The 24475-nt window shown below is 40.1% G+C and overlaps 1 protein-coding gene across 7 annotated transcripts in view; it reads left to right on the forward strand.

Moving 5' to 3' along the window:
• The window catches only part of FARS2 (phenylalanyl-tRNA synthetase 2, mitochondrial), a 249547-nt gene that overhangs the window by 58886 nt on the left and 166186 nt on the right, over window positions 1-24475 (forward strand). For all 7 annotated transcript variants that reach the window (XM_055800781.1, XM_055800779.1, XM_055800783.1 and 4 more), the window contains 2 exons: window positions 6985-7144; window positions 15117-15248. In XM_055800781.1, coding sequence (XP_055656756.1) covers window positions 6985-7144; window positions 15117-15248 — 292 coding nt within the window. The remainder of the gene's footprint in view (window positions 1-6984; window positions 7145-15116; window positions 15249-24475) is intronic.

A 24475-nucleotide genomic window follows, 5' to 3' on the forward strand; every position in this document is an offset into this window, starting at 1 on the left:
CAATTTTACTGCTCTGCTTTTGTTCATTTGATTTATATATTTATCATCTGCTGTCTTCTCAGTGAAAGTGATGACGGAACTGGGGAGGTGAGAACAAAACCCAAAACCTCGAGCGATTTTATAGGAACTTGACTTTAGAGGAATTTGACATCTCATCTCAGTTTGGAAGGAGGGGAAGAAGGTCAGTTCATCCTTAACTGAAATTTTAGGCAGCATAAGAAAAATGGAGAAAATATCTCTCCTTCAAAAATATCAAATTCTGTAGTCAGGGCTAGGTTAAAGCCTGCTCTGTGACTGAAACCTTTAGTATAATTCTTCATACCAAAGTTAAAATCAATACATTGGAAGTAAGAGCTGGAAAAGGAGATCATATTTTGTTTGGTAATTTTACAGCATTTTACTCGTGAGATACATGTGAGCTATTTGCTTCTTTGGCTATACTATTTTTCATGATGGTTGGTTAATTAGTTTTTGTGAGAGAAAAGTAGTCTGTGATTTGAAGATGAGCAGGTAACTGATACATACAGCTTTGTATGAACGCAGATATTAAAGACATTCCCATATTCCAAACTAACTCATTGCTAAGTTAGAAAGATTCATGCTGAAATTTTCCATACGCTTTTAAAAAGTCTCCCTGGACTGCTATCAAAGAACATCTGGAAATCTATGGTTTCAGTATATTTAAAAATATTTTAAGTAATTATTATCTGAATGTAATATATAGAAGAGTTAGAACGTAACTAATAGCAATAGTTAAAACCAATGCCAAAATAGCTTCCCAGATCGGCTTCAAAATTCTGGACATAAAATAAACTGTTCTTCTTAAATAGTACCCCCAAATAGTATTTCTTCTGTATTCTCTTTCACCAGCGTGCCAGCATGCCTGTTTTTTTAATCCTTTGCGTTGGTAGTATTGATACTGCTGTAATCAGGTTTGAACTGGCGAACTTCCCTGGGTGGATTATAAAAGAAATTATTTCTGTGCTATCCATGTGGTCTTTGGTTCAGTTCTTTACTTACCACAATTTATGGAAGAGAGGGGGGAAAACATCTCCGATAAATTACACTTTGTGCATTTTAGCCAGGAGAGGGAGCCAATATATACCCAATGGCAATGGCAGAACATTTTTCAGTTGACAACAAATGTTTACACGTTGGAAGGAGGCTTCATAAAGTAATTTATAGTCAGTCATGAATTATACATAAATTTTCAGGGGAACAGATGTGAAAACATAGAAATTGCACCTCTAATTTATTAACCTTGTTCCAATGGAGGCCAATATCAGATTGTTCGGATGAAGAAATGATGCTCTCATCAGGCTCATTTGTGCTAACATCTGAAAATTATAAATAGGGAGACTGGGAGGAAGTAGTAGGGATACATCTTTATTTTCCATTGAAATGTTTTTGGTGTGAATGGCAACTTTTTTGTTAGGATACAATGGAAAACTACAAGTGTTCCAATTAAAAATAAGGACTGTTCCTCCAAAGCAGTATATATAATTGCAAAAATAGTTTTGATATTGTACATTCACAGTGTTTATATCCTGAAATGTAAAGACTCTTGTCCTAGGTAATAGAAGTGTAGTTTTTCTCTTTATTCATATAATTACATAAACCTTTCCTCATCTTTTCATACTTGTGTACCTTGGCCATATTCCTTATGTATTGTTAAAAAAAAAAAAAAAAAAAAAAAAAAAGGTTGCTTTTATCCTTTTCTTTAGGGATGGTGTGAACACCTGACTGACCTAAACCTTCTGTTCTGACTGACCTAAACCTAAAACTTCTGTTCTGACATTGTGTCAAAGGAAATCTCCTTCCTTTCTTCAGTCTCTTTGTTAATCCTCACATGTAAAGGAATTTAAATAAATGGATAGTGTTCCTGAGATCTACCTATTATATAGAGTGATTTGGAGCATTTACAGTAGAGAGAGAGTATTTGTATACGTAACTGGGAGTCATAATAGCAATGTTTAGCTGGGCATCGAGGAACAACTATTTAAAAGTGCATTAAGTGGTGCAGGAGAGGTACTGACTGCTCTTAGTCCTTTGCAACTTGAGGATAGGGAGAGACTCACTTGGCTGTGAGCAGCGCATCAGTCCCACGGAGCCTGATGGATGGTCCCCCTTCACTCCGGGAGCAGGAGGAGCGTAGAGGAGCAGGGGTGCCTGGAATAGATCCACCACATGAAGAAAAAGAGCAGCAGTGTTGCTTTGCTAGAATATTCTGAAGTGTATTTATTCCTGAAGCTGCAGTTCGGCTGAGTGGTAGGAATAAAGGGCCTGACTAGTTCAGGTGGAACTGACTTCACTCTTGTGGATGTCTGCCCGAGTTGTGACTGTTGTATTATTCAGTATTTTCCAAGTTGTGTATAAATCATGCCATCATAAATAGAGCTTCACTGGTCCGAGGACCCACATTGTATTCTCTGTTATTTTTAGTTGAAAAATTGACAGCAAAGGACGTCAGAAGGTCTGTGAGATTTTCACAGTGGTCCATGGTCTAGAAAGTTTGGAAGCTGCTACTGCAAATACTGTATGAAATATTTTTTAAAATTTTGTCTTGCTTTACCTCATCCAGCTAAAAACAATGCTTTTCAGAATAAAGTGGTTAAATCTATTCAATGCAATATTTAAATTGTGCAGGAAAAAAGGCAAAATGTTTACAGATATATTTGGGAAGTCTGAGGTGCTTGAAAATAAAGGAATTTCTATTACCACAGGAACAGAATTCCGAGTCTTATCATATATGTCTCATCATAACTGATATCTGTGTAGCAGTGTTGCTTTTTCTTTGCTGTTCAAAAACATCTGTATAGTTTTTCCTTAAACATGGTGATGATTTCAGGGTTTTTTCAGAAACACTTTTGATGGGGTTAAAAAAAAAAAAAAGGCAAACAGAAATAAACTTTCTTCATTATAATTGGAGGACTGAAAACAGAATGATCCAGAAATTAAGGTGACCTGCTTGAAGTGATTTTTGCCATTTTCTCCCAAAACAAATGCTTATCAATATGCAATAAAGAACGTACTGTCATGAGGACAATGGGCTGTGTATCTCTTTGGCACCTGAAGCTGTCTGGATGGGAGCGCACCTCACGGGTTTCATCATACTGGAGGCTGACTGGGACCAGCATTAGGTTTTCTTTTTGATGAGCCATATTCAAGTGGCATCATCTTCATCATTCCTGATCCATTGGTTGAGTGTTACAGCACATTTGAAATGCTGTGGACATGGTTTGGTATTTGTAAGTGGATTTAACGTGAAGCTGTTTGTGCATTTATAGGGATATTTGTCAGGGCCAGTGAGTTAAAATGTATTTGGGGTGGTGAGGTTGAGTGTTGGCACACGGAGATCCTGATAAAGAACTAATCTTAAGAGCTGGTTTGTCTGTGATATAAGTACATGAGCATTATGTATTCATTATCTTAATTGCTCTGATGTATGCATGACTGGCAGGAGGAATACACAACTGCATTGTGGAAAGACAGGGTGTAGTTACAGCTCTTTCTCCTCTGAAGGCTACGCTGAATGCCATCCTGTAAAAAGACACTTCATCTTGTACTGAATCCTAAACGTACGGATAATGAAATGATATGAGGTTTAAAAACGTCTCAAGATTGTTGGGGTCTTTATTGAAATCACACGTGTGACTTCTGCCCTCTGGGCCAGGCTGAGCAATACCATGAAGTGCCTTTAAAGGATTGTAGCTCCATTCATATTTTAATTCCAATTAAAAACCTGTGTATTCTGGCCATTACAGGTTACCAAATTTGACTTTATTCTTACATGCTAAATTGTGAGTAAATTTTATGCCACATGGTGAAATTCAATTCTTTTCTTCCTTCTCTGTTGTAATGCAGCATCAGTCAGATACGCTGATAAATCCTGGTAATTATTTTTTTAACCACTGCATGATGACACAATATTAAATGTTTTACACACCTTCAGTTAAAGAAAAAACGTCTTGTCCCTACACTAGACAGACACATCCGTGCTCGATTTATGACTATAGGAGATTTCTTTTCTGGTAGTAGTAGTGACTGATCATATTCGGTACAGTAAAATAGTGCGTTTTATTCTAGACTACACTGAGGAAATAAATGTACGTGAAGTTGTGGCGTCTTGGATGTGTCAGTGTTTTATGCAAGACTGTTAGATTTCCCCCCCCCCCCCCCATTTGCTCAGGTATGTGCTTGAGAAGAATTGACATCAAAAAGGAGTGACTGTAGGTGATTCTTCATTTTATTCAGGCTTTGAGTTTCCTGGCTTTATGTATATGGAAATGTTGAAGTGTTTCTAATCCACATCATGTACTTAACACAGTTCAATCATTGTAATAGTGAAACTGGTGTATCAGTTTAAAGCTGCTCATATTGACATAGCAATGTCAGTGAATGAAAGAAAGGAATAAATACTCATACAACTGTAAGACATCTTTTTTTTTTCCCTCAATATAACCCTGTCCACAGCTGTGCTGGAGTCGACAGGAGCTGATGGAGCCTCTGTGGAGAGTATCGGAGTGCCTTTGGGTGCCTGGCTGTAAGGGGGGATATTCCCTCGCTGCTGTCTGTCGTCCAGGCACTCCCCTGGGGCTGCGCTCTCACAGCCTGTGCGAGCGGGCACGGATTCGTGCCTGTGCCAGCGTGCCCAGCCCTACCCTGCGTGCCAGCGCATCTCTTGGTGCTGCCAGGATGCTGATAATTGATCACCTCAGTTTCTTCCCTTCGCCTGGGTGACTTCTCATGGGGATCCACCTCCCAGCCTGGCTCAGTGCAGCACCACACGGGCACGTGTCCTGGCACGGGGGAGGAGGTGGTGCGTAAGGCTGGTTTGGCAGGATGGAGAGGCAGGCAGGTTAGAGGGCTGGGCGATGACTAAATGTATTTACTCTTAACAGTTCTTGCAATATTTTCTTGCCACATCTGATGTAATCTACTGAAATAGAATTTTGCCAGGCAGTAATTGCAATATCAACATTTCAGGAATAACGCAGCGGTAGGAAAAAGTACTTCTGTGTACTTGATGCAAATGCTGTATTTTAAAGGCAGTGTCCAGACGATCTGTTGCTTGCAGCGGTCTGAGGACCCAGTTTTAATCTGGGGGGTGAGAGGAGGAATGAAGGGGAAAAGGAAGAGGAGAGTTTAATCTCCTAAAATACTGCTGGTGGGGAAAATAACAAATACATCTTGAAGTCTAAATGCAGTGTGCTCTAGCCCAAAGGCGGAACATCGCTGTGGTCTGAAGGGTGTTTCTGGCTTACTGAGGGAGTCTCTTCAGTCAGGAGAAAGAAAAAGTAGCTACTCATAGCGGGGGGTTCAGGGCAGGAGCCCAATGTAGCCACTCCAGGTGCTTGTCTGAGGGAGCCTGTGTCTGTCCATTGACCACCCAGTGAGCCTAAGACAGTTGCCTTGGGCTAACGCTGGCCTCTGTGCATGCCCTGAGGCTTTCAAACCACATGCTGTGGATGACTGATCTGCCCTGCTGATAATAAAGTAGTTGTAGGGTGGGTATCATCTGCTTCTTCTAGCCAGTGCGGAAATACTACCAGGAGGAAGAAGGGCATTTAATCTTCCAGGTGAGCACTTAAATAAACAATCTGTTGTTTAAAAGTGTAATGCCCACTTTTGTCAAGCTGCTGCCTTTTGATTAGTAAAAACATTTTTGTTAGACTGGTGGATAATGGTTTTATTCGATATTTCTCTTGTTTCCTTTTTTATTTTGTATTTTTCTACATTACACTAAGGAGATTAACTTGAGAGATATTTCCTCCATCTGTTAGGTAGGTCTCCTAACTAGCAATACAGAGGTAAATGCTACACGTGATTTTTTAAAAATTATTTTGATTTTTTTAATTCCCTCAATCCATTTTGCTGCTAGTTTGAGTGCTATCTAAACTCAGAGTCCTTCTGCACGCATCGTGTCTGTATGGAACGAGCTAGAAACTAGTCTTAATTACTTGTGCCCAGCATTTGTAAGCTACCAGAGGTTCACTTGAACATTTTTTAGAGCATTTAGTGTACTGAAGGCACCAAACTGCAATTAAAACGATGTCTGTTGGCATCTCTGAGTTGTTAAGGTTACACACTGTGGCATCTCCCGAGTAAGTGCTAGTTATGCTGGGAAGTTTAATATGAAGAAAATCTCAATGTGTGTGTTTTCCATCTGTGTGTGCTTGGTTGACTCTGGGAAGGTGGAGGAGGAGGGTTAGGAAAGGGCACTAGAAACACTTCCACAACTAGCTCTTCTCCCTACCCTCCAGACTTAACAGAGTTGGGTTTCCTACAGCTGTAAGGATTTTCAACAAAAATTCTCTTTCAAGTGTAGAACTGCCTGCTTGTCTCCCCAAGACACAGAGCCTCCAATAACGTGGCTTAGTGAGAGTGTTTTATTGGTCTCTCTGAGAGGATGTAGATTTGCTGGTAGGTATCATTAAACTGCCAGGGTGGTTTTGTTTTGGGTTTTTGTTTTGGGGTTTTTTTGTGATGTGTTCTAGGGTTTTTCTTTAACGTTCATTTGATTGCAGCTTTTAAAAAGTGATGGGGGGTTTTTTGGTATTTCTTTTACAGCTTCAACTTTTTTTATTAATTGATGTGCTAAATGCCATTATGTATTGTAGTTTTGCGGACGTAATTTACATATACTGTGCAGTGTTACTTTGTTCTGCGTTATAACTTTCAAAGTAATAGAATCAGAAAAAAAGAAATCATTCTTTATGAATTAGTACTTTCCTGTGGATAATCGTATTATTTGAAGATACGGTACAGAAATAAACCAAATCTCATTGTTTGACTGTTTCTGTTCTTGTGATGATTTGTCTCTGTTTAGTGAACAGAATTTGTGTAGAATCAGTCTTTGCGTTTGTTTTTCATGGTGTGCAGACTTGCAGGTAAGATTCCCACTTAAATCAATAAAACTTCATTCTCTTTTCATTTAGAAAGTCATTGATGCAAAACACTGGTGGTTTTGTGGTTTTGTTCTAGTTGTTCTCCAGCATTAAAGATGGTGAAGGCTTACAGTTGTTCGAGCAAGGTCATCGCACTGCACACAAGCAAGAATGTCACACCATGGAGGCAGTGACGCTGGTGGAGTTCAACCTGAAGCAAGTGCTCACAAAGCTCATGACTCACATCTTTGGTGATGGTAGGTTCTTGTACATTTTTTTCTGGACTGCTGATGGCTGTAGACATCCAGACTTTTGAGAAACATTTCGCTGCCTAATAAAAACAGGAGGCTTAAGGGTGATGTTGGCAGCCAGTATACTGAAACAGCCGTGTGGGTGGTCTTTCTACAGTAATTTTAGGAGTCTTCATTCATATTCTTTTATTTTATGTTTTTGTGTTAAGTTTGGTCAGAGTACCATTCCAGTGTCTTTTAATGTCAGAGTAACTGGCTGTTGGTTTACCTTTCAGCTGTGACCTGTATTTATGTGTTATTGTTCTTTAATGCTGTTATTTCCACACCTTATAAAATTATAGAGCACAGCCCAGGAGGCCACACACACTTCCCTCTTGGTTTTCCTAAATTATAGAATCATTTAGGTTGGAAAAGACCTTTAAGATTATCGAGTCCAGCCATAAACCTAACCCTGCCAAGTCCACCAGTTAACTGTGTCCCTAAGTGCCACATCTGCATGTGTTTTAAAGACCTCCAGGGATGGTGACTCAACCACTTCCCTGGGCAGCCTATTCCAGCGCTTGACCACCCTTTGGGTGAAAAAAATTTTCCTGATACACAATGTAAACCTCCTGTGGTGCAACTTAGGCTGTTTCTTCTCATCCTATCGCTGGCTGCTTGGGAAAAGAGAATGACACGCGCTTTGCTGCAGCTTTCCTTTCAGGTAGTTGTAGAGAGTGAGAAGGTCACCCCTCAGCCTCCTTTTCTGGTGCATACAACACTATGTTAAATCGAATGTTTTGGTGTGCAGCATGTCAGGGTAACGTGGTGGGCATGAAGACAGGCAGGGACATGTGCCAGACCTAACTACGGGCAGCTGACCCGCAGAAGCCATGTGTTAGAGCGAATGCCACGTCCTTGTCCGTTGTGCGTCCTGCGAGGAGAGGCAACTCCAGCTCCAGTGCAAAGCTGTGCAGGACCCAGTCTGCTTGTCCTCGTGGGCCTCCCGTGTCCCCAGAGGGACAGCGCCTGGCTGCAGCATCACATCTGGGGATGCATTAGAGCTGGGATGCTGCTGGGGGGGAGGGTGCAGGGCCGTGATCACGGCTTGTACCGGCAGCACGGAGACTGACGGGGGGAGGGAGGGGGTACGTGCCTGTGCTGCTTTGCTGCATGTGGACACAGAGTGCCTTGAGCAGTTCTCTTGCACAGATAAATTAAACCTTGCAGCTGAGGGGAGACGGTGTTTGCTAGGTTTGCACCAAGCTGAAAAATAATTGGGTTTCGGTAGTTAGAGTGGAATGAGGGAGGGTAATGAATGTCTGTGTATATGAATGAAATATCCTCTCCTCAGAAATACCTGCTTTCAGTTTCAGGAGCTGAATTTATAAATGGCCTGAGTCAAAATTGCTACATTAATGCTATTTCCTGGCAAGAAGGCTGCTCTTCTGAACTGATTCATTTTTCTGTTGAGGAAATACTGGATAGTATTAGAATGCATAGGGTATCCTGGCTACTTTCAAAGCTCTTTTAAGATGCCCACTGCATTTTGAGCAGTACTTCCAAGAGTGGATTGATAATGGTAGCAAGTCCTATATGTGACTTCTTGAATATTTTTTCTGAAATTCTGAAGTTGAATTTACAGCGAGCAAAACTTTTTTACCAGTTTTTGTTCTGTTCCATCTGGACAGAAGTTTTTTAAGTTCCTGAGTTCAGATATTCTTGTGGTTGTGTTTTACTTAACAGTGGCCTTTTGAAACATAAAAAATTAAGGATCAAAGTGAGTAATAGTAAGAATGATTTTTAGATCAACTTCAGATGCTGAGGATGTTGTTTAAAGTGAGCAATTTCTAGGAGTTATTAGTGATATCTGAGACTGCAGTGACATCCTTCTCTGGCTGTTGACAGATACTGCACTTTAAGCTTCAGTGTGTTGGCTATTACTAGTTCTTGCACAGTCCACACAGTACCTAGCAAGACATTAAAAAATATATTCTTAAATGATTGTAAACCTGCAGGCTAGAAGTAGGTGCTGCCTTCTTACTGTAGGGATTTTCTATTTCGTCACCCCAGTATTTTTCCTGAAATAGAAAGACAAGGTGTAGTTAAATTTAATTTTATTTTTAAGATGCTTTAAATTTAATTACACACACACACACACACACACGGAAATATAAAGCTTTCTCCCCATCACCTTCTCGAATCTTCTTGTAAGCTGTCAATACAAACAGGAAGGTAATATTCAAAGAAGCAAACTTCCTGCTAGGCTGTGAGATGGGTGCAGTGCAAGTGACCTGGGGCACACATAATTAAATTTGTCTTTTGACAGCTGTCATCTTTTTACTTTCATTTTGTTCTTGACTTTACACAGTACTTCTGATTACTTTTTTGTGTCAACTCCTGTAGATTTTAATTTAAGTTCTAAAATTTATTTTACTGCAGTTATTGCTCTTGGAAAAGTTGTATAGTTTTCCTTTGAATGCATGTTCCATGAAGCCTCATGTTCTGCTAAAAGCAGAAGTTTCATTCCTTTTATACTTCACATCAGTTGTATTCTTTACAGCCTGTGCTGTCAGCAGAATATTGCAGTGAAGTTGCACATCTTTTCTAGCAGGATAGCGGGATCACAGCTGCAGTAAGCTACTGAAATGTTGCATTGTCATACAGTCAACTGTTATTCACAAGCAGATTGTTTGGATTGCAGATTGTCTACTATGCAAATTACTTTTCCATTAACTAGCTTAGGCTTGAAGTCCTGGACTTGGATAGCTGTGCTTCTGCAGTGCTTCTCTGGGAATTTACCAGCTCAGGTTGATGACAGATCGAGGATCTCTGCAGGATCTCTGCAGAAAGGTCAGATCACTGACCTGTCTTTTTGTTGTTGTTGTTGCTTTGTTCTAGGTTAGTTTTCATAATGTTTAAGGAGACTGTTTTGCTTTACCTGAGTCATCCCACGTTATCTGGATGCTTCAGTGTTGACTGTATGTGCCAGTAAACAAATAAGAAAAATTGCTTAAAGACTACTAGGTTGTCACGAGGAAGATCAAAGACTTCATAAAAATCCGCACCTGCATTTATTCCCAAGGTTTGTCTTCTTATTTCTTCCTGGCTTTGCCAGCAGGCAAAAGAATGACAGATACCAGTGGAGGAAAAAGATACGGAGTGTTGCAATCCATTGTCTTAAATACTAGACAGTGGAAGGGAGTTCTTTTTGTGATGTTTTCTAGTAGCACGCCATGTCTGATTTTGCATTCTAGAGGTGATTGTCTTTCAATATCTTTCATGAGATTTTGCAGTCGGGAAGCTATTTCAAATATTACGCCCAGAGATCACCCTTCTGAGTTTTCCTCTATTACCTCCAGATAGGTGCACACTTTAAATCCATTAATTTAACTTACACCTCCATCTCCACATGCAGATCTGTCCATGTAGGAAGTTTGCTCTGTCCATTTTAGTTACCTCGTAATGAGGCTTTCCAAGGTTAGCTGTCTTAAGTTTTCCACCAAGCTAGTCAGTCTTTCCCAACTGCATTATTTTCTCTAACCCTTCCGTAGTCTGCCAAAAGCTTTCTGGACCCTGAGAGATTCAGAAGTAATCTTACTATAGCAAATAAAAAAGAATGACTCTGTGCTGCATCTGTGATTTGTTGCTTTACATTAAATGACCCAGAACTCACTGCTGTCCCAAATTTATCTACCCAGTTCCTAGGCACTGGTAGGGGAAGGCAGGAAGGGTGAGCAGTGCTGTGCTTTGACTGGTGGTTTTGCCACTGCTGGTTCTCACTGAACAGGCACTGGATGTCTTTTTAATCAAACGTGGTGTTCTGCTTTCTCTTCTTAACTCTGTTGTACTGATACCTCCTTTGAGTGCATGGAGATAGATGAGTGTGAGGAGTTTAAAAAGGAAAAAAAAATCATTTATTGAGGACATGGCTAATAACTACTGAAAAATGTGAGCTAACATAGGTTTATCAGCAGCCAGCTTCTGTCTGCTGCAAGTGAGATGAATTAGCTGAAGCAGTGCGGTGCAGAGTACTTACACATTGAGACACCCCTTGGGTGGCCATGGCTCAAACCTTCTGTGCTCCCCAGCACCCGCCCTGTGCCCTTTCCCTTTTTCTCCCATAGAAAATTACTATTTTCTAGAGAAATAGAAGTAGATTTCTATAGAAATCCCATAGAAAATTATTAAAAATAATCCTCACAGCAACAAAGAGAATTTTGTGGTCAGTGAAGACCATCTGGGTCTCAGGCTTTGTTGTTTCTGTGCTGTAGCGTGGCAATAGGCTGCTTTAATGTGTTGGGTTTTTTCTCCTTTTTTTTTTTTTTTTTTTTTTTAGTGCCTTTGCTCAAGCCTTTTTCATTGTGAGACTCAAGCTAGCACTGACTGATACTTGTTTAGCTTAATAGCTGTAACACCATTACTTCTGAGTGCAGGCTAGGACCAATTCCTTACCTCAATTCAGTACTCAGAAATAACAGTAACTATCCACTTTTTCCTTACTCATTGGAGATGTGTCGTGTAAGTTACTGTATTGTGTTTGCTTGGGAAAGTTGCGGTGGCGGAGGGGCTACAGGGATGGGTTCTGTGAGAAGGTGCCAGAAGCTTCCCCCATGCCTGACAGAACCCCTGCCAGCCAGCTCCGAGACGGACCCGCTGCTGGCCAAGGCTGAGCCCATCAGTGACAGTGGCAGCGGCTCTGGGGTGACATATTTAAGAAGGGGAGAAAGAAAACTGCCACTGCAGCCGGAGAGAGGAGTGAGACTGGGAGAGCGACCGCCCTGCAGCCCCCCAGGCCAGGGCAGGAGGAGGCAGGGGGGCTCCAGGCGCTGGAGCAGAGGTTCCCCGGCAGCCCGCGGTGAAGCCCCCGGCCGGGCAGGCTGTGCCCCCAGCCCGGGGAGCCCCCGGGGGAGCAGATCCCCCCCCGCAGCCCGTGGGGACCCCACGCCGGGGCAGGGGCAGGGGGTGAGGAGCCCCCCGAGGGGCAGGAGCAGCAGGGACAGCTGTGACGGACTGACCGCAGCCCCCATGCCCCGTCCCCTGCGCCGCTGGCGGGGAGGGGGGACAGAAATCGGGGGTAACGTTAACCCCGGGGAGAAGGGAGAGGAGGGGGAAGGTGTTTTAAGGTTTGGGGTTTTTTTCTCATTACCCTACTCTGATGTGATTGGTAATAAACTAAACTGATTCTGCTCTGCCCGTGACAGTAACTGCAGAGGGATCTCCCTGTCCTTATCCCGACCCACGAGCCGTGGGTTACATTTTCTCTCCCCCGTGCAGCTGGGGAGGGCAGTGACAGAGCGGCTCTGGTGGGCACCTGGCATCCAGCCAGCGTCACCCCACCACAGTTATTGATGGACCTGTACCTGCTGGGAAGAGTCTGGTGAACACTGTGAGGCTGCAAAGCAAGCAGATGTCCTCTGCTAATAAAAATCATCTCTTTGAGCTGAGTTTGTATCTAGTGATCAGTCCTGTTAGATTCATCATTGTGGTCTTATAAGTGCCTCTGTATTTTAAGCAGATATGCATCTCTTGGCCTCCTAAAATGTCTAGGAAAGATCCTTTTTGCCATCATTTCATAGGCTGTATGTGAAGAAATAAATTAGGCCTAATCAGGTAAATTATATAGTACTACAGGAAGCCTAATCTTCATAATCCTTTCAGGTCTTTAGTGGTTTAATATGCTGCGTGTGAGCAGTGCCCTCTATTCCATGGGAATATACTGAGCACCAAGACAGTATTTGATATCTAAATAATAAAAGTACGCATTTATTCTGTGACAGTCTACAGAAATGCTGTTAGAAGGCTTAATCTTGCTGAAGGCTGAGCACCCTCTGCTTTTCAGTAAAGTCTTCCAGAGCCAGAAGTCTGAAAGAACACTTGAATGTAAATTACACAGGTATTCCCAATTGTCCCAGCTACTGTATGAATAAAATTATTGTGGTATATGGGATTAACTATTAACTTAGAGAACAGAATGAAGGTGAGAGTTGCTTCTTCCTTATGAATTTGGGGTTTTATTCAGATTTTTGTTTGCTTGCTTATTTGCATTTAAAACAAATGCCTCTTAAGTACTAATAGACATTAAGATTCAAAATTAAGAGTTTTAAATTATTTTTTTTAACTTTTAAAATTAATTTTAGTTAAGAACAAAAAGCAGGCAGAGAAATCCTTCTTTTCCCAGAGCTTTATTTTGAAGTAGTCAGAGGATTAAAAATTGAACATTATTTGAATGTTGTTAATGAACACAAAACTGCTTGAATATTCAATGCCATTCTTGCTGCAGTTGCAAATTTTGGAAGCTAAATGAAGATATTTTATGTGTGCATGGCTTTACAGTGAATGCAGAGTTGTACAGCCCTAGGATTAAAAATGCATTTGTACCAAGATCAGTAAATGAATGTTTTCCACACACCATACTGCTCTGCTGTATATCACATGACCTTTTTATCTATGTAATTTTTTTATTGTTATAAATTGATTGCTGTAAGTCACAATACAGTTATGAATGGTATAATTACTAACGCTTCCGTTTTTCAGTTTTGTGTGTAAAATTATCAAAACACTTTTTTATCATCCATGTAACTTTGTGATGTTGATTTTTAAGAAAGAAAGGAAAATCTAGAAGTGTTGGGTTTTTTTGAAACCTGCCTCTGCATTTGAAAGTTCATAGCATGCAGAAAAGTTCCCCATAACTATTAGGTATTTAATGTTTTGGCTATGTATGTACACTTCTGTTGTAATTTATTAGTTTAGTTTCTATAGCCACATTTAATGTTTCAGAAGTAATCAAAGAAAATCTAATCCTTGAGGCTACAGAAAGTGTTTTGAATTGAAAAACTTTCAGTATAAATCATGCAACTTCATGTTCTAAGTTCCTTTTATGAAACAACCCCCAAAAAAGCCTGAAAAGAAACCAGAGGTGTTAACAGTTACCATCACCCAAACAACTTTTGCTTTGCCCCTTATTTGCAACACTGGACCTGCCTGATCGTTAATGATCCTAACGCTGATTAGCATTTGGCCTAACTGAAGGGGAGGATGGGCTTGGGGTTAAGGTGTTAGCTCACAGAATTTGCAGTTCAATCCTCTTTCAGGTTTTTACGGTTCACATTTCTGAGACTTTTTTGGTTTTTTTCCTGACACCTAATGGCTAAAAAAAGAATCAGCGAAACAAAGCTTATTTAAATCATTACAAGAATTAGAACTCATCAAATATAATGAGGGCCTTGACAACGCTGCTTTTGGTGGCACTGTAGACCTTGCCTTCACCTGGCTCCACTGCTCTGAGATGCCAGGGGTTTCCTTGCGCTGTGCAGTGGGACTGGCAAAGTGCTGAGCTGGAGAGGAGGGGGAGTTACCCAGGGGCACTTTTATCTTGCACTTAACATCCACACAAAGTTAAACTCTTGTCTGCCGGGTCCAGAATACTCTGTTGGTATACTGCATACTTTAATAACGTACAACTCTGGCTATATGTATTTCTATTTGTGTGTGTTGGTATCAATTTTAAACTTTCATGTTTAAACATATACAGAAGGAATAGCTTTGTCTTTTAAATAGGTTCTGATGAAAAAAATTAATTACCTAGCTGATTCATAAGATACTGAGTAAAAATTAAAGACTTAGTTTTTCCTGTGAGGAGCAGTTAAGTAATTTCCTGGTGCCAAAAATAAGAAAATTACTGACTTTCCCGTGATCTTGGCTCATTTTTGTTCAATGCCAGGTGGTTGCTAGAGTTTGACAAATGATTGATTTGGTTTCAAAGGGTGCTTGAATTGCACAAAGCATTTTTCATATTAGAAAAGACATGGTCATTTTTTTCCACAAGTTTTAAGATTTATCGCCTTGTACAAGTGATGTAAATGTGTTTGTTTGCTATTTATTTTCTCTGGATTGCTGTAATTGGTGTTATTAATTGAAGGGCAAGTTTTACAGATGGTTGGAGGGATGGCCTTTTAAGCATACAGCCTTCGTGTTTATTTTTTAAACACTGCTGCAGGACTGCAAGTCAGATGGGTAGACTGCTACTTCCCATTTACTCACCCTTCCTTTGAGATGGAGATCAACTTCCAAGGAGAATGGCTGGAGGTCCTGGGCTGCGGAGTCATGGAGCAACAGCTAGTTAACTCAGGTACCGAAACTTCTTTACTTCATTGACATCTCTGTTAGCAAACACTTCCAGCGCAATCAACTTCACAGTCTGAAATGCCTCTTCTCCCCTGGTGCGCACAGACATCTCTGTTCGCGGCAGCCACCACAAATAGTGCTCAGGTGGAATTACAGCCCCTGCATGCTGTGATTTGAGGGTAGCAACGGAGAGCGTGATGTGGAACCTGCTAACAGAAAGCTTGCCTTTTATTTTGTGCAGTAAGGAGACAGGCAGGTGTCAGCTTTGAAAGAGAAACTCACAAATTAGCCTGTGTGGGTTTTTTTTCTCTCCCAAGAAATGTCAAGTGCATTCATAGTTATGATTTAAAAGTATCATAAGCAAATAGCATCCCCTAATATTTGGAATATCACAGTGGTCCTGTATCTCTGAAATACAGAAAGAGGAATGTGGTATCTTTCATATTGCTATATGGTTGCTGGGTAAGTCATAGGTTGCTTTTTGCTTTTGGGTTTTTTTTTCTGTTCTCTTCACGTTGGTTATTTATGTAGTTGTAAACTGTGTTAAGAGCAACATCACGTGTTTTAATTGAAATGATTACAGAGCAATGTCACCTGATGATTTTGCTTTTAAAAACTTGCACATAAGTACAAAAGGAGAGGAAAAATTGGGGGGAGGGGGTCTGATTAATTTTTTATAGAGAATTTTACGTGCTTCTTTTTTCATTATTTGCGAATAGGCAATTCTTTGTAAGCACAGGGCAGACTGCATGTACTCAGACCTCTGTTATTCTGTGTCTTCCAGTACTATCTATTAGGTATGGGAGACCTGGAATATGAACCGTTTAATTCTCACAAGTGTGCTTTCAGATAGCCAAGATACACTGGGCTGATCTTTTTCGCAGTTAGTTTCCTAAGCTATTGTACTTTCCTGTGCTCTAAATTCTTCCTGTTGAAGTCCAAGTGTAACTATGAATGGCTCAATTTTGGCTGCAGTTACTTGGCACAGCTTGTTTTCCTCAAAGTTTGCATGTATTTTAATGTGATCATTTTCCTTTTAAAAAGATACTCTCTTCCAGAGTGTCATCACAATGGGTTAATAGTTTATGCTAATGTTCTTTCTCAGGTTATTATGTTCATGGTGTGGTAAATATAATACAGCTTCTGATCAGCCTCAGAAGTGAAACACTACTGTGTCATACTGTTTCCATCAGATGTAGCACACCCGCGGCCAGGTTTTCTTCTTGAAATGCGTTGATGTTGCTCAGTTCTAATATTTAGGTTCTTTTAATGTGTGTGAGAAGAGCTGAACTGTGGCCTCAGAACAATTACTGTATGCATTTGTTCGTGAACGTGAATGAATATACATGAACCACCAACAGTTTCTACAGCCGTCAAAGTTTCGAGTTTACTCTGCATCAGCTCTCTTCCACCTTTCTGAATTATGGTCTTCAAAATTATATCCCTTCTACACCAAAAATGTCCTAACTACTCATTGTCATTCTAATCATGCAAGAACTCGTGAATGTAGTAACTCAGGGCTAGCTTTTGAATGACTTCTAGACCCATATTATTAAAACAAAAAAAGAGATTCTTTCACTTTATTAGCAAGGTGTTTTTAGAGGTGCCAACTCAGTTGTGGAAGTGCCAATCATTTTTCACTAAATTCAGAGAGAATTGCACTTTATGTAGCCACAGTTGATTTTTTTCTCTGCTCCCTCCAGTAGCTCTACAAAAACACTTGGCTGTAAAGGGGAGGTCTAATGTATCTCAGTGTGATTTTATTGAAGAGTTGTAATCTGTTACAAGTGAGAAAAAAGCATAGTTAATAATTATGTTGGCTAATGAGTAGCTTATTTGGCTTAAAGTAACAAGACAAGGTAGTTCACATTTTCTGTCAGGTAAGGAGTCACACACCAGCCTTCCCTGCCTACAGCTGCTCTGAGTATTCTCTTCTTTAATCCTCTTCTGCAGTGATTTAAAACCCTAGTGTGTTCCTGGTGTGCCAACTTCAGTCTATTTATGGTGAATCCAAGTTTGCTATTACTAACCTATAGATTAAATTTTTTTTTGAGTGTGTTATGGCAGCAAGCTGCTTTTGCCTAAAATGGAAAATCCACAAGTCCAGGAAGGAGAGGCTCTGAGGAGAAGGATGAAGGTGAACATTTTCTTTCCTAGCTCCTTCATCTTTTTTTTGCCAGCAGAATTCAACTGCCTTCCAAAGCTATCCCAAGCTTTTCCTTCCATGAGACAATATTTTCCTAAGGGAAAGGAACAGAGCTTTTACCTTCAAAACCCCCGAGTCTTTTTGCTTTGTGTGTTACTGGCTGAATACGAAAGACTGGTTTGTTGGGCGATTGGAAAGTCACTCAAAGCAGAAGATGGATGTGCCTAATTATCTATGATACTTCAGGTATTTTTTTCTTTTTTGATTTCTTGAAAATATATATTTATATATGAGTATATATGAAACACAACAAAATTGCAGAAGAACTGAAGAAGCCTTGTGGAAGAATGAGCAGACAAGGTCCATGCTGGGAAGGGGCCAGGATATTAGCCCTAAGTAGCTGTTTCTTCATGTTGAGAAAAGTTTCCATTGGACTGGCCGGCCTTATGATGATGACTCCCTGCCCAAAATAACCAACCTCATTGTAGTTCCTTGGAAGTTAACTTTCCTCATGCAGCAAATTTTATTGGTATTGACAGATCACGTTAAGATTTTGTTGGCCGTGGGTGAAAAATTCTTTTGTAGCATGCCCCACGCTATCAGTGTTAAATTTGTTACGTTGTTGGTTTCTGAAAGACAATATCCTATTGAATTATTCTGGTGCCTTCTTATGTTTAGGAAGGAGCCTTTCTTGCATTCCAACGTCCTTTAAATAGAACAGGATACAGATATTTAGTACATGTAAATAGAAACGCATTGGTTATAGGGAAAAATTGACAAATATGTTCAACTGTATTGATAGTACGCTTCATCACCTGCTTTCTTACTCTGCTCTTTTTTCCTTTTGAGGTCTGTGAAGAATCTCTGTGGCACTTTTTTCTTTTTTTATTTCTGCATGATTCAAATGCTAACACTAGATTTCTAGTTTCTGACAGATCTCCATAGCACAGGTGTGGTGAAGAACTCAGATAACAGAGGCAACAGAATAAAACAGCACTTTTTGTTGCAACTTCAGTGTGTATGGAAGTCCATACTGCTTCATTTCACCCTTGAAATTTCACATTCTTAAAATGTTAAACCAAATCAGGATTTGCCAGGGAGGGACAGCCAGCTTCATCCTTAGTCATTCACTGGGTAGTAGGGATGATCCAGTCTTCTGAACCATTCAGATTTTCTGTGTTAACAGCATGCAAGATTTCTGTTGTCTTGGTGTGTGGATGAGCAAATAACATTTGATAAAAGCTGTAAGTACTACTTCCGTTAAAGCCAATCCAACTCTTGAATATTGTTTAAGAATTGTTTGCATTCAGGGATGTCTCCTACCACTAACAAAATGGAGAATATGGTAGTGTTTAGTATTTTCTAAGAGTGATAATTGCTATTTTTTAAAGGAAAAATTATACCTTATGACAGTGTTCTTATATAGTTGTTGAAAAAATTATGCACTACAGCAAAGATACACTGAATGGTAAGGAGTGATGTTACATGTTCCCCTAAGGCTGACTGTGCTAAACTAGAGCAATTAATTGGCAAAATGTGTACATAGAAGATCACTATTATAATAATTGTTCAATAAGAAGTATAAAATCTAATTTATTGCACTGTTTAACTTTCCATTTTTGTGTGCTTTGTTTTTAATCTTAAACTGTACCTGAATACATAACTTCAATAGGAATGCTATATATGAATTTTGATGTAAAGAAAAGTTATTTTTATTCTGGTTAAATATAAATAAAATCTGGGAAAAATATAGAAACTTTACAGTATAGTAGGAAGTACTCTCACTTTTAGGTCCACAACAAGGATACAAGGAAATTGTATGGTTCAGTAGATATAATATCAGTTAACAGCATGTAAAGTATTTATTTCTGTGCTTCAGGAGTTTGTTATCCAAGATTTCCAAAGCTGGTGTTCATTGGTAGGTGCTGAAGTTCCCAGGTCTGTATGGAATCATATGAATCAAACCTTTGAATACAGGATATTGCTTACTCACAGGCTGTAATCACATAGTGTTGCTTAGTACCTGTGAAATTGGAAGCAGTTAGGGGTGTGATCCTTTGCTGATTGAAATCAATGGCAATGTTCTCAGTGCTCAGTGTTACAGAGTATGTTAGCTGGGATGGAAGCAAGAAAATTGGACTAAAGTAGTTTACCCCAAAACCAAGAGACTGTAAACCCCAATCATTTAAAAACAAAACCAATCCCAAACAACCCCCCCTGCCAAAAAAAACCCCAACAACAACCAACACCCAAAGAAAACCAACCAAAAACCCCAACCAAGCCCACAAACAAAACAAAAAACCCTATAAAAGTTAATTCCATGACTTTTTGGTAAGACGTCACATGATGTTTTCGAACTCCTGAAGCATACAAGAAAATAACCTAGGGGTGGTGCCTCAGATCAAACCAAAATCTGAGACATTCCTGTATCATGGTGCATCCCAAGCAGGTGCCTAAAGATGAGCAGAACAGGCATGGTTATGCTGATCCTTCCCTGATACACTCCTGCAGCTGTCTGTTTCCTGAGCTAAAAGTGGTACATTTGTTTTCAGTAGTCATTGTGGAATTTTCATCCATCCATTTGTCGAAGTGTTTTTTGAGTCCCACTAAACCTTTGCTATCTACAGTGTCTTGTAGCAAGGAATTGCATAATGTAACTTGCCTGAGGAATCACTTCCTTTTTGTTTTGACCAACAAGTTAAAGTTATGGTTAGAGCTCCTCTCTCGTGAGAAGATACAGTGAGTAGCTGTTTCTTTTTCCTTGTTTAAGCCACTCAGGATTTGTTGAGGTCTCAGTTGTAACTCTTGTCACCGAAGGGTCCTGGTCAGACAGTCAGTCCCTATGTGGGAGCTGATCCATGCGTTCTGATAGTCTCCATCACCCCTGCCTGCATCTTCTCTAGGTTTCTGCTGTAGGAGGTCAGCGTGTAATGTTCAAGCTATGGGCATACAGTGATTGCGTACACTGGCATAAAGATTTTGCTTTCTCTTTTCCTTTTCTGGTACTTAAAATTCATTTTGCTGTGTTGACCTTTAATGAGCCTTGAGTTGAAAAATGAAGGGAGGTTTTGGTACGATAACTGCCGGAGATGATTCTTTTGATCACTGCCTGGTGGTTTGAAACATCCTGGCAGCCAGCCAGCCATTCAGCTCCGGGTGGGAGCTCAGGTTGAGGTCTTCTTTCCTAAGATTATGAACCAGGAAGGCAGCTGTATTTCGGCTACCAGTGAAAGGAGTTAGTAAGACTTTCCTGCTGTTTGTAGATTCCTCCACCTTCCACACCAGGAAGCAATGTTGGTATTTACTGTCTTAAGAAACCCATTTTGTTTTATTTTTTTAATATTGCTTTGTCAGCTTGAATGTAGTAAGGAATGGTATAGGGGTTTGGAAGAGGAAATGTCAGCTTTCCAGCGTGGATAGTAGGAGATTGTCATGGCATTAGCAAGGAGATGAGCAGGCACTGGGCTTTCAGTAAGGCTAAGGAGGGAATTTCTTGTCAACAGCTTGCATACAACTACAGTTTTAAAAGTTGCTCGGCAGTCTTGGTCTTTCAATTGTGTGCAATATCCTGAATTTATAGCAGAGGTATTTTTCCTGGTACTTTATTTCTTGTTAATTTTGTGTGTAATTCTAATGAAGAAAAAATTGCTAACCTTGTCTAAACATCTTCATGAACACTGTTAAACGTGACAAAAGGAGTTTGTCATAACTTCTGCAAATCATTGCTTTTGTTTTAAAAGGTGGAAGCTTACTTGCCATGAGTGTACTCCTCGGTGAAACCTGATTCTTGAAGTGTAAGTCTTTCCCATTTGGAAGCCCTTTTACAGATCAGTTGCAGGACTTATTTCCAAAATTTAAATAGTACTTGGCCCAGGGCTGCCACCTTCAGCCAAACACAAGTCTTAACATGTAGAACTTGCTTGGCTTCAATGCTGCAGTAAATAAATCTTCCTTTACACATTTATTGAAGATCATCAAAATTACTGTCAGAGGGGAAGTAACAATTTTAAGTTCTTAACCTGTCCACTCCTTTTTGTTTTGTTTTTGGCAAAAGGGTTATCAGTTTGGGCAGTTCTCCATGGGCAGCAGATGAGTAGTTAAAAATTACATCACTGTTACCTTGCAGACATAGGATTTTTTTTCTTGGCTTTTGGTTTGTTTTGTTTTTTTTTTTTTAATTTATTAATATGTTCTTAAATCAAATATTAGTTATGGATGAGCTAGGTTCATATATCAAGCAGCAGGGGGTGTTTTGGGGAAGGGGAAATTTAATATCTTTCATCTAGCAGGGTTTTTTTCCTGCTCAGCTCTTGCCTGGTAAATTACATTAAAATGTTTGCAGCAGATGGTGCATGTGGCTTAAATAGTATGCCGACCCATGTTCTGTCTGTGCTAACAGCTCTCTGTGGGGACCTTGAAATAGTTAACGCTGCACGTGTCTATATGGATGTAGTGTATAAGGGTAAATATAATGCATTTAAAATACATTCCTCCAACTCTTCAAGGTGAAATTAAAGTTACAGAGGTATCGGTGTCTTGAGCACCTGGGGCCTCCCAAGAATGCGAGGTAAAGCTGTCGGATGGGCTGGTTCTTCCTGTACAGTACATCCAAAGTGATTCAAGTCTGCTGAGTAAGCTTCACAGCTCCCCATCACAAACATTTCAGGGGTTAAAATCTGTTCTTTTTAGGTCACTGTCTACCTCCTGTGCACCACATCACCGCAGTTACCTTGACATGTCCCAGCCTTTCTTGTGCTTATTCTCTGGAGACTGTTAGGAGATAGCATCGTTCCTCTTTTACGGGCTGGAGCTGACTGATGTGCACAGGAGCCTGACACGCATGTACACGCACGCTGCAGGCAAAGGCTTTAGCTGCCGTAGTTAAAGTTGGCTTTCCTGCAGTCCTTATATGCGCAACAGAGAAAGAAGGTCTTCTAGTGAGTTTTGAACGTATGGAGTTGTTTTCAGTCTGCTGGGCGGCTTCTCTCTACGACTGGCTGCAGGGGGAGCCTGGTCTCCTAATTTAGGCAGGTACCTGAATGTTAAGTGACTATACCACAATGAGACGATGTCTCAAATTGAGTGAAATTAATGGAAAATTAGGAAGCATCTGAGTTTGAGTGACTTCCCAAGGGTCTCAGAAGCTGCCTGTGGCAGAAACTGGAGTTGAATCCAAGCTTTGTATTCAGGTCCTGGGTCACCTCTTGTCTCCATTCATCCTGGTGATTTACGTTTGCACTTACATACATATATATACACATGTATGTATTATATACATACATATATATGTATATGTATAAAAATAAACACAGAGTGAGACAAATAAGACAAATCAGTGACTAAATAAATACAGAGTGAGACAAATTTGGCCTCTTTTGATTCTTCTGTGTGTGTTGTTTTCAGCACACAGTGTAAACAGAAAAACATTGTCACAGCTGGCTAATTTGAGGGATGCTCTGTTGATCTGGCAGTGACTGAAATTTTGCTTTGGCCAGTCAAATATGGAGCTGGTGTGGAGTTGTGGGTTTTAGAGAAAGATGTGATTGAATTTTTATCTGTATTCTGCAGCATTTTATACAGATACCCACAAAGGTATGTACATGGCACATGAAGAAGTGTGTACTTAAGACAATGCTGACCAGTTCAAAAGGGGATATGGCAGAGGACCTGATTTTCCCTAAAAATCTGTGGTGATCAAGCCTGTCTGTACAAGGAGAGGAGCTGTGATTGTAGTCACCTGGGTGGCTACCAGCAAAATGGTTAACCATGTGCTTGACTTCTAACCTTTGAATAGTTCATATAAAGGCCCAGATAGGCTTACCTCGACAGGTGAGTTGAGGGATGGGGGTGGGGGGCAATTAGCTGTCCTTAGTTGACTACCACATCGCTTGGCTGTAAAAGCATGGCTCGCTGCCAGTGGCAGCAGAAATACCAGCTGTTTTTCTCAGCATCTTCAGAGTAACAATTAATGCCAGGCTCCTTCATGACTGCAGACCTAAGTGATGGTTTGCTAGGCATCCCAGCCTGCCAAAGGGAATAGATACAGCACTGTTACATATTTACACTTGTGCTTTAAGTTTCGGCAGAACTAGTTCTGGACTCTCAGGACCTCGCAGGTTGAAGTTTGGAAAGAGCATGTATTTTTAAATTGGGATGATTTATCTAGAAAAGCTATTTCTTCTATCTCCTCTCATCCCGCTCAAAGAAGGAATTAGAGAGAGATAGTTTCCTACATTTGGATGAAGATTGCCTTTTGGGTTTGATCTTGTTTTGGTTTCTTTTGAACTGAGTGGAAGGAAGTCTGGGTCTTGCTTTGATAAGTAAGCCAAAACACAAAAATGAGTTGCATAGAGGCGATGCTCCAGTCAGTCCAAGGGCACATAGTTTTCTTTGTTGTTTCTCTTGTTCTGTTACCCATGGCTACACCACCAGGTCTGATGTGTGTGTTGTGTTATAAAGTTATACCTTTCCTCCACCCTTCCCTTTTTCTTGTCAAGGTAATTTGCCTGTTGTCTTCTACTTTATTTACCGCTCTATTTTTAAAAGTGGTTTTTCATCCAGAAGGAACCCATAACATTTTTGAAATGTTGCTTTCTCTGATTTTATTACCTTTGCCAGATTCATTATGTATGTTATAGTTGGTGTTCTTCAGAAGAATTAATAGAAGTTTACTCCCAATCTGTATGTGTTTGTGTGGAATGAACAAACACAGTACTCCATTTTATGACAATTCTATTACACCTATTTCTGCAAAATGAGTTATTTATTTACAGAGGTATTTTGTGGGAGAATAAGTATAGGATTGAATCTTGAAGTAAGTAGTTATTATAGAACTTGGATGACCATTTGAGTTTGTGGGTCCATATGATTTTGCCAGCTGAGTAGTACTGTCAATGGATTTAGAGGATAATTTCCCTTTCGTGGTGCAAGACTACATTTTTAGTTGGAATATATGTTCCATATCTTCACAATTTACAAAACTACTTTGTCTTCATGCTTCATTTTCTCCTGCACAAAAATGTCTGTGAAAAAGGATTAACTCAGTCTAACAGTAACCTTGAAACCAGCAAAAGTAGTTATTTGAC

Source organism: Falco peregrinus, chromosome 3 (genome assembly GCF_023634155.1).
Source record: "Falco peregrinus isolate bFalPer1 chromosome 3, bFalPer1.pri, whole genome shotgun sequence".
Classification (NCBI taxonomy): Eukaryota; Metazoa; Chordata; class Aves; order Falconiformes; family Falconidae; genus Falco; species Falco peregrinus.